This window comes from Erigeron canadensis, chromosome 7 (genome assembly GCF_010389155.1).
Source record: "Erigeron canadensis isolate Cc75 chromosome 7, C_canadensis_v1, whole genome shotgun sequence".
Classification (NCBI taxonomy): Eukaryota; Viridiplantae; Streptophyta; class Magnoliopsida; order Asterales; family Asteraceae; genus Erigeron; species Erigeron canadensis.
The window spans coordinates 26,478,728-26,489,468 of record NC_057767.1 but is presented as its reverse complement, the minus strand read 5'-3'; the positions used below and the strand labels follow the sequence as shown (position 1 = coordinate 26,489,468).

General features: G+C 37.2%; 1 protein-coding gene across 1 annotated transcript; it reads left to right on the top strand.

Moving 5' to 3' along the window:
• Positions 1 to 441: 441 nt before the first annotated feature.
• Positions 442 to 4,586, top strand: LOC122607546 (pentatricopeptide repeat-containing protein At1g80270, mitochondrial-like). The gene is made up of 3 exons (XM_043780539.1): positions 442 to 559; positions 1,696 to 2,257; positions 3,095 to 4,586. The coding sequence occupies exons 1-3, from the start codon at positions 525 to 527 to the stop codon at positions 4,340 to 4,342; spliced, it is 1,845 nt and encodes a 614-aa protein (XP_043636474.1). The 5' UTR covers positions 442 to 524; the 3' UTR covers positions 4,343 to 4,586.
• Positions 4,587 to 10,741: the final 6,155 nt, after the last annotated feature.

Sequence of the window (10,741 nt, the reverse complement as noted above, 5' to 3'; positions counted from 1 at the left end):
CTTAAAGGAGGTAAACTAGATAATAATCAATCTGATTAACTCATAGAAATAACACACCTAAATGACTATTCTGTTTTACATAAACACTACATCAATATAAAACATTTCACGTTAGACATTTTATAAATCCGAGTAGAGATCATTTTAAGTTATTTCAACTTGAGGGGTAAAGCTGGAGAGATAATGACACTTAAATTACAATTTAAGGTTAAGATTAAATATGATTATTGAGTTCTGATCTTAAATTTTAATCCTAGAGTCAAAAAAATTTTAAGTTTACTTTTCAAAGTTAGAATAACTTAGAGAAAATCTGACAAGATTCTTTGACCCTTATACCTCTAGACTTATAGCAACCAATCCTGATTCACATGAAAGAACAGGGTAACAAATACAATATCACATAAAACCATGGGGCTAAAGTTATAAAACTCATCCTTAAACAAACACAAAACAAGGGAGCTCCATTTAGGGTTTAACACCAGCAGGGGTTTTGTGTGTTTCTCTGTAACATTTTATAATTAATCATGTTAGCATTTCGAAAAGCATCCGCTCGTTTCAGGTAAATTCTTTTATATATTATCATTATTATTAATATATATAATATATATATATAGTCTCATGTATCATTTCTTTTACTATAAAGTTTTAATGACCATTATGGAAAAATGTCCCATGATGGAAAAATGTGTGAATATTTTGTTATTGTTCAGTATGCTGATAGTTAAATATAGTGCTTGTTTTGTTGTGATAGTTGTTACAATGGTGGAATGTAGGTAAATATACTCGTAAAGATTCTGACTTTTTTAGTAAGATTATTTGTTTGGTGTTGGAATATACGGGTTTCATGTCGTATTCTTGAAAGAAAAGAAAGGAAAGAAAATTGTGATGTTTTTGTTTTGTGTGAATTATCTTGTTAATGTTGTAAGTAGCTGTATTCATCATTGATGTTGTCTATGATATGTTGGATGGTTCATAATTTTTTAATATTATTATCATTTGATGCAGAAATGATTCTTTTGGCCATTAGATTATGATATGAAATTTTGCAGAGTACGGGTTAAGTGACCTGAAAGACTTGTTCCTGTAACTAGTGTGTCAAGTTTGATAACAAAATCTGTACGAATAAGATATTAGTTTTGAATAAAATGATATAGGAGATTATATGCAATTAAGATGCACTTTTTAGACTTTCAAGTCTAGAGGTGGCGGTTTCTACCCATTTAGGTACAAGTCGGGGATTATGAGTTTTTGTTTTGTCTCTATTGAGTCAAATGGGTAGGACTAAGAAAACTTAGATTTGTTGAAATAGAGGTGGCAGTTTCGACCTATTTACTTAAGAGTGAGTGGATTCAGGACTTTTGGTTATGTTCTATCTCTGACGAGAACTAAAAAAGTTAGCTCAACATGACACAGTCAAATGGGTTGAAAGTCTCAAAAGTGTATTTTTTAAGTATTAGACCTAATTTATTCGATTTAAGTTATCGTCTTAGTAATATAAGTCTAATAATTTTATATGAGACATTATTCATTGAAACAAGTCTTTCTGTTTAACCCAAACTGTACTCTGCCAAACATACCCATTATCTACATGCCAACCCATCAACGGTATTTTGTACCTAATAGGTTGCTTTGATCTTTCTACATATCTAGTTTCCTAACTGTATTCTTTGTTGCTATACCCTTTGTCTTATCCAGGTCCGAACCTCTATCATCAGTAACTTTTCGTGCCTGCTATACAAAATTTGACCCAGCAAGCTCTAGTTACACCAGAAACACTGGTTTAAAAGAGCCTCTACCCCATATATCTGATAGATCCTGGTTCATAAAGACATTTTCGTACCAGGCTCATGGCACACAAATCCCTTGTATTCGGAAGCATAGCTTTTTCTCCTTGTCTGGAACGAACAGTGACGTAGTTGAAAATGATGATTTGAAGGATGATGTGAAGCATGTTAAGCATGAAACTCAAGCTGATTTTCATGAATCTGTTTCTGAGACTTCTGAATCTGAGTCTGATATATCTGAATGTGAAAATGAGCTAGATTTATCAGATATTGAGGAAGAGGCAGCGGGAAATAATGGTGAAGCAAAGACCGCCTCTTCAGTATTGTTTAAGGTTATTGTGGATTCACCATTAGGTTCTCTCGGTAAGGCTCTAGATAAGTGGGTTGAAGAAGGACATGACTTGTCTAAATCAGAAATATCACATGCAATGTTTGAACTTCGAAGGCGAAGGATGTATGGAAAAGCTCTGCAGGTGCGTCAACATAAACATCTCATGCATGCATGTTGGTTTTTGGTGTTGTTTTGGATGTTCGTTCTGGAAGTGTTTTGAGCGATTTGAGTAAAAATATTAGATAATCATTAGAGCTGGCGGTTTGACCCATTTACTTATGAGTGGCTCATACTGGTTATGTTTTTTCTTTAACCAGTCAAGCAAGAATTTATGAAAGGGATTCGGGTCAAACTAGTCGAATGTCCCTCAAACTATATTTCATATGCATAAAAACCAGAAAGTTATTTTATCTGAAAAGTTAAGTTGTTTTTGAAATAATTGTGATCATACTCACTCGCTAATCATTTATATAAGAATACAAGTTTTTGGACAAAAGGTTTTTCAGTCCAATCCAAAATATTTATATCTAACTTTCAAATATTCCTATTGTATGTAGATGGTATCTTATGTTCTTTTATAACATGTTAACTAATGACATGGTGGCGATGACTTGGTTGATGACATGGCATTTTATATGGTTGCCATACCGTTAAAAGTACTTGTGACCTGATAGCTTGGTACTTGATACAATAGCATGTTTTTGAAAGTTTAATTCATACAAACATACAATAGGAAGTTTGTAAGTTCGATAGATACAATAGCAAAATGTGTAAAGTTCGATACATTCCCAAATAATATGCTCGAAAAAGAAAGTAAAAGAATACATCAACAAAGCCAACTTCGTGAGGTTATATGTGCTTGTAAGCATTCACATATATATATACACACACACATCTATATACGTAGGCATGCATACATGTTTATGTACAATGAACGTATTTTCTCTTTCTATTAATTGATTTATTTCATTTTCTGCAGCTCTTAGATTGGTTGGAATCACACAGAAAGTTAGAATTTGGGGAAAGGGAGTATGTGTCTCGTGTCGATTTAATTGCCAAAGTACGTGGAATAAATAAGGCAGAAAGCTATGTTGAGAAAATCCCGGAGTCATTTAAAGGTGAAATAGTCTATCGAACCCTCTTAGCTAATTGTGTTCTCAACACTTACACAAAAAAAGCTGAGCAAATCTTCAATAAAATGAAAGACCTCAATTTGCCCCTCACCTCCTTTACTTGTAACCAGTTACTCCTTTTGTACAAGCGAACTGACAAGAGAAAAATAGCTGATGTGTTATTATTAATGGAAAAAGAAAACTTAAAACCGTCACTCTTCACTTACATAGTGTTAATAGAAACAAAAGGCCAGTCCAATGACCTTATTGGGATGGAGAAAATTCTTGAAACAATGAAGTCTGAGGGGTTAGAACCAGATTTAAGATTGCAGACAGTATTAGCTAAACAATATGTCTACGGAGGCATGAAAGAAAAAGCAAAAGCGGTTTTAAAGGAAATTGAAGGAAATGATTTGAATAAAAATCGAAGGGCATGCCCATCTTTACTTACCATTTATGCGTTACTTGAAAGTGTGGATGATGTTACAAGAGTTTGGGAGGTGTGTCAATCAAATCCTCGTTTATACGAGTGTATGCAGGCTATTGATGCCTTTGGGAAACTAAAGAAAGTTGAGGAAGCTGAGGCTGTGTTTGACCAAATGTCAAAGAAATGGAAGAAACTCTCGGCTAAGAATTACACTTCAATGCTAAGAGTGTATGCAAACAATAAATTGTTATCTAAGGGGAAAGATATCGTGAGGCAAATGAGTGACAATGGCTGTCGTATCGGGCCTTTGACGTGGGATGCTTTAGTCAAACTTTATTTAGAATCAGGAGAGATTGAAAAAGCGGATATGGTTTTGAACAAGGCTTCACAACAGATTCAAGTGAAGCCGATGTTTGTGACTTATATGATGATTTTAGACCAGTATGCCAAGCAAGGGGATGTACACAATGCTGAGAAAATATTTCATAGGATGAGAAAGGATGGTTATGTTTCGAGGTTTAGGCAGTATAATTCTCTTTTGCAGGCATATATTAATGCTAAAGTTCCGGCATATGGCTTTAGAGAGAGGTTGAAGGCTGATAATGTGTTTCCAAGTAAATTGCTGGTGTCACAGCTTGCTCAGGTAGACGCGTTTAAGAAGACTGCAGTGTCTGATCTGCTTGATTAACAAGGTAGTAACTAATAACCACCCATTGATATGCTTAAAGGGGTGTTCGGTTTCTAGGTGTTGGAGGCTGAAATATGAAATTTAGAATTTCTGTCTGAAATAGGATTTTGATGAGACCCTCTGAAATCTGATGTAGAACCATTGGGTTGGAACTATTCACCCACTCGTATTACCGTACATGTATTATTTGTTTTTCACTTTTTCTTTTAAATCATAGAGACTTTGCAATCCAACTTTTGAAGCATTATTATCGTATCGATGCTCTCAGGCTAAGTACAGTAACAAATGTTTCTTATCTTTTAACCTCCCCCATTATATTCCTTTTATTTTCTGTTACCAAAACCGAGCTCTGTAGAATCTAGGGACTGCAACCGGTACCAAATACCATCAGTATAGTATTTCAGTACGATTTTGGTTTTTCGGTAATTTTGCTCATACAATGCCATCACTTGGGGAAGTTTTGTGGTCAAAGGATATGGAAAGCTACTATAGGTAATAAGTGATGAAAATCCCATTCGGTATACTTGGCTTTATTCTGTTTGCTTTAGTTTGAAAACATATATTACAAAATTCAGATCGAACTGGGCAATATCGCTTATAGAAGCTGGTTTTATATTGGGCTCTACTGTGGAAATTATATATACAGCAAAGTAGATAGTCCTATATGAAACCAAAATCATGGATAAAGTGGTCAACTCTAAAGCTAAAGTCAACTCTAAAGTCAACGCCCTTTGAAAATTTGATTTCTTCTTGAATATGAATAAACTCTTGCAGAACAAACCACAACCAAGGAAAACCCCTGGTTAATGGCTCCAATTTTACTATGCACCACAGGAAGCTTGGCGAAGAGAACTTCAAAAGATGAGATAAAACTCAACCTTAACCACTTTCCATCTTCGGCTGTCTAAGGAAGAAGCCTCGACTTTGATTGCATTCTCTTTGGCTCAAAATCATATCTACAACGAGTCCTTAATTTGAATGTTGGCAACTATTGATAAGCATACTGAACCATGCCCAACTCTGTCAAACTTCCCTTATTAGCCTTGTTCAATGATAACAACCATTTATATTCTAGTTGGTAGTTTTGATTCCTTCTACTAACTATACTCATACATGAGTTTTGCATAGTCAGATCAGCATCTGTAAGCATTGAATCTTTGAACCTATCGTCATTTGCAAGATAAAGTGTACGTATTCTTTCACCTCACTTGATCATTCCTGTCAAGAACATCAACGGTGTTGGAACCCATAACCGGTTTTCTAGAAGTAATTACAAAAACACAAACGGCAACCAAACACTTGAACACGAGACCAACAAGATGGCGAAGCCACCAACTCTTTATCCTATAATACAAGCTCAAACAACAAATTACAACCTTCCAACTTTTACCAAATATCTGTACATATCTTATCATCAAGGTATATATGATTAACTACTACCATCAATCATAGTCTTAAGTGAGGGCTGCTTCCAACTATCTTGACTGAACATTGGAATCTTTTTCCAAAAAAATAACTTGGAACAAAATTAAATTTGAATTTTAACATTTTATAATTTTTACTTGACTTTAACAATTTATAATTTTTAGATACTGTTTTTTGAACAACGAGTTATGATCGTATATAGGTATCACAAGCCTAAACACTAATGTTAAACCATTGGGTAATGGCAGTTAAAGATGGGCTCGAAACAGGAATGCTCGAGTTACAAGAGCAATACCCACACACACGAGTTAAAAGATCTTCAAATCATAAAAGAAGAATACCCGATTTATATAACTTCTAACAGATAGGCTCGAGAAAAAGGGCATGAGATATAACTATATATTCTCGATCTATACATATATAATCTATAAAAAATCTGTAAAGATAAAGATATACGCTCAATCTATGTATATATATATATATTAGATATATATACTTGACATGTATATGAGAAATACGTGCTCGATATATATATATATATATATATATATATAAAATGCTCGAGATCAATACCCTGTCCATAACAAAGAGAGGCTCGAGTATCAAAGAAGGAAGTGCTCGACTTACATATAATAAAAAGGGCTCGACTTACATATAATAAAGAGGGACTCGAGATATGACAAGGGAGGAATGGCTCGAAATGCAACAAGAGGCTCGAGATGTGACAATCACAAAGAAGGCCTGCTAGGCGAGGCCCTGTTCTCGATTTACAAGGCTCGAGATGTACCCCAAAGTTTTTATATGTCAATGCTCTTTTACTTTTGTTTGTTGCTCGAGCATATCAATTACCCGCTTGCTCGAGTATATCAATATGGAGGCGGGCAGTCATATTTAACCTAATGGGCCAGGATGGGCTACTCTTTTCCTATGATGCTCGGGCTAGATAAATGTATGTGTTGCTCGAGCTAAGTGTCCTTCGCGATAATACCTTGCTCTAGTGTTTGTTGCTCGAATTAAATGTGGTATGAGATGCCACTGTATACTAAATGGCTGTATCAATTTAAGCCTTTTAACATTACATAGCCATACTTATCTCTTTTTAATGGATGAATTATGCAGTTCAAATTAGGCTCGAGATGTGTTACTAAAAGCATGATACTCGAGTACTCTCTTATCCATATATATTTTATGTAGCTAAGTATGTTATGTGTTATTTATGTAGTCTAGCATATTACATATATAATATAACATAAATATTCATATGGATAAGCTACAGTCTTTACGACAAAAAGGAAACTGGAAATATTAGAATCCTCGAAAGTATTTGTCACCCTTCCAAATATACTCCTATAAAACCTCAATTGAATGCCTGTCAAACAACACATTCAATTCATATTCAATACTTACAATCAATCAGGATTCAATCATAACAATCAAATTAATATCATATTTATTACTCAATCATTCCACCTTAAACTCGCCAAGAGTTTGTTAGGTTTGCACTGATTTTTCAGGAGAGTAATGATTGCGTAATAACCCTTATTTGTCACTGAGCTAATTAATTTAGGTTCAAACATTGGCGCCATCCGTGGGACCCGTTTGTTGAACGGATTCTATTACTGTTAAAATTGAAATCACCATTTCGTTTCTTTTTCTTGGTCTCGCATGGCCAGGGAAGAAACTCCACTCTCAAAAATAACCTCACCTGTGTCTATGGAGGCTGAAGCAAGTGGTGGTGAAAAATTTCAAAAAGATACCACCATTACTCCTTCACCTCTAGTAACTATGCAAAGTACTAGTAGTGAGCATACCCAGGGGGAAAAAAGAATCTCCAATAAAAATCTATTGGATGTTAGATCAAGACTTCAATATTTGTCTGAAGACTTAGTTAATACGAGACCCTCCCTAAATTCGGGTACCATAGGGTCAATGTTTTCAGTAGGAGGAACATCATCCTCATCAGCCACCTCATTGGCAGGCATAGGTGACCCCGTCACCCAGGGATTGTTAAAAGAAAAGGGTCATGAGACTCAAAATATCATTCCAATGATTTCCCCACTTATTACACCCTTGCCTATCACATCTTCTGATCAGGTAATCCCAGTTGAACAACCTGCCCCTAACTCATCCGGAACCATTACTGTTCAAGAAAGCCACTTGGTTGAATTACTAAGGCTCATAGGGGAACCCTCTCAACCACCTCCCGCTACAACACAACCCAGCCAAGATTGGTTATCACAACTCACCAGTATACTCAAACCAACTCCACCTCCACCTCCACCTCCACCTCATCCACCAATCTCTCAGGGTGCTGTGGAGTCTTTAATGTCTTTAATGGTGGAACAACTTAAAAAGCAACAACCTTGTCCAGAACCAACACCACCACCAAACCCTGCAAGGGAATTGTTGAAAATGTTAAAAGTATTATCCGGTGAAGAGGCAGGGGGACAAGCACGAATCGTGAGTATTCCAAGATCAGCTGTCAAATCAAGATTCTGTGATTGGATCGCAGAATATCCATTCCCAGATGGCCAAAAAGTTCCTCCAGTTGTAGGGACTTATGACGGCACTAGGGATCCAGAAGACCATTTGGCATTATATGACCAAGCGATACTCACAGAAAAATGGGTAGACCCGGTGGCTTGTCACTTATTCCCTGGAACATTGCAAGGGCATGCTAGAGACTGGTTTACTGGCCTACCTGAAAGAAGTATAAATGATTTTCAAGATTTGAAAGAAAAATTTGTTGCTCATTTCTTTCAACAAAAGAAACATCAACGTAATCACTTAGAAGCCCATTTAATAAGACAAAGGGAGAATGAGCCACTTAGAGAATTCATCTTAAGATTCACTCAAGAATGCCAAAGGATACCCGGTCTACCAGAGAGTCAACAAATCTCTGGCTTTACTCTTGCTTTGCATCCGGGAGGTCTCCAAGAAAAGTTGACTACAAAAGTCCCCAAGACTTTTAAAGAAGCCATCGATAGAGCCTATGATTATCTCCGTTCCAGAGAAACCTCCACGTTAGTAAGGGGATGATTAGAAAAGATAAGTCATGGGCAGGACCCTCTGGAGGAAAAAGGCCTCGTTTTGATATTAGACGAGATGGTCGTAGGGAGGATTACAGAAGAGATATAAGAAGAGATGACCGTCCAGATGACAGAAGAGACAAGAGGCCCATGCAATATGGCAAAAGTGTCCATCTTGTGGACTTAACAAAGTCTCCAAAAGAGATTTGAAAACTGAGAGGGTGGGCTCAACTTTCAAGCCCCCTCCTCCTCTCAGATCTGCAAAGAAAAATATGAATAAGTATTGTGACTTTCACGAGGACCATGGTCATGATACTAATGATTGCAGAGAGCTCCAAACAGAAATCAAAAGGGCCTTAGAAGAAGGGAAGTTAGAGCACCTCGTCCCTGGAGCCAAACAGGGAAGAAAAACTCCTACAAAAAAGACCTTCTCATGGCAGAAGATACCGGTTAAAAAAGAAAACAATGAGGATCCGGGTCCAGCAGAAGGACATGTTTGTATGGTACACCAAAGGAGGGATCCAGGAAAGCGTAAAGCAAATGCATTAGAAGGTTGGGCAGTGGTGCCAATCTCCTTCCCACCTGTTGAAACGATATCCTCAGACCCTGTCATCATACAAGCTCGCCTCGCAAATTTCCAGGTTGGAAAAATATATTTAGATAATGGGAGCTCTACAGATATTATCTATGAACATTGCTTTAACAAACTCCCCCAAAGAGTTAGAGACCTTAAGCGCCCGCCTTTGGCGCCCCTAGTGGGTTTCAATGGTGAATCTAGTTGGCCCATTGGAGAAGTAAGTATGGAGGTAATGATGGGTGAGTACCCACTCCATAGAATTGAAGTTGTGGACTTCACAATTGTTAGGGCACCTTCACCATACAATGTGTTGCTTGGCAGACCATCCATGCAGAAATTCGGAGCTGTACCATCAACCATCCATGGGATGGTTAAGTTCCCCACCCCAGTTGGGGTAGCCACCATAAAGGGACGCATGGTATGGCCAAGGGAGTGCAAGCAGGTCAATAAGGAGAGTCCAAAAGAAGTAAGGCATGACTCGTCAATTGAAGTGGCAAGTGAGGGTCCAGAGCAGATGGTAATCATAAATAAAAAGTTCCCAGAACAACCAGTTACCATTGGATCACAACTCCCCAAAGAAACAAAATGCAAGTTGATCAATCTCTTGAAAGAAAGTTTAGATGTTTTTGCATGGGAAACGGCAGATATGACAGGTGTTCCAAGAAAGTTCGCAGAGCATGCCCTGAACGCTAATCCAAACATAATCCCTATAAGGCAGAAGAAAAGAGGCATGGCCCATGACAGAAGCAAATCTGCTTGTGAGCAAGTAGACAAGATGGTGGAAGCAGGCATATGCAGAGAGGTTAAATACCAGACATGGGTAGCAAATCCAGTTATGGTTAAGAAAGGGGACGGCTCATGGAGGCTTTGTGTCGATTTTAAGGATATCAACAAAGCTTGTCCTAAGGACAATTACCCCTTGCCAGAAATAGGTTGGAAGGTAGAATCTCTGGATGGGTTCAGGTTAAAGTGCTTCCTTGATGCTTACAAGGGATATCACCAGATCTCAATGAAAAAAAATGATGAAGACAAGACTGCCTTCCATACAGACCAGGGCATCTATTGTTTCCAAAAAATGCCTTTGGCTTGAAGAATGTTGGGGCTACTTACCAAAGGCTGATAGATAAAACCTTCCAGCACCAGATCGGGAGAAATATTGAAGCTTATGTGGATGACATAGTCATCAAAAGCCATGAGGAGAATGCCATGATAGCTGATATCCAAGAAACTTTCAATACATTGAGGGGGATAAATATGAAGCTCAATCCTTCCAAATGTAGCTTTGGAATGGAGGAAGGGAAGTTCTTGGGTCACATAGTGACCGCAAGAGGAATAAAAGCTAACCCAAAAAAGATTGAAGCAGTTGTA

What these genes read in the sequence shown, in the direction of transcription:
- LOC122607546 (XM_043780539.1), top strand. Translation starts at nt 525, where the DNA reads ATGTTAGCATTTCGAAAAGCATCCGCTCGTTTCAG. An exon ending in AAAGCATCCGCTCGTTTCAG is followed by an intron (nt 560 to 1,695) that starts GTAAATTCTTTT and finishes TGTCTTATCCAG; the next exon opens with GTCCGAACCTCTATCATCAG. An exon ending in TGTATGGAAAAGCTCTGCAG is followed by an intron (nt 2,258 to 3,094) that starts GTGCGTCAACAT and finishes CATTTTCTGCAG; the next exon opens with CTCTTAGATTGGTTGGAATC.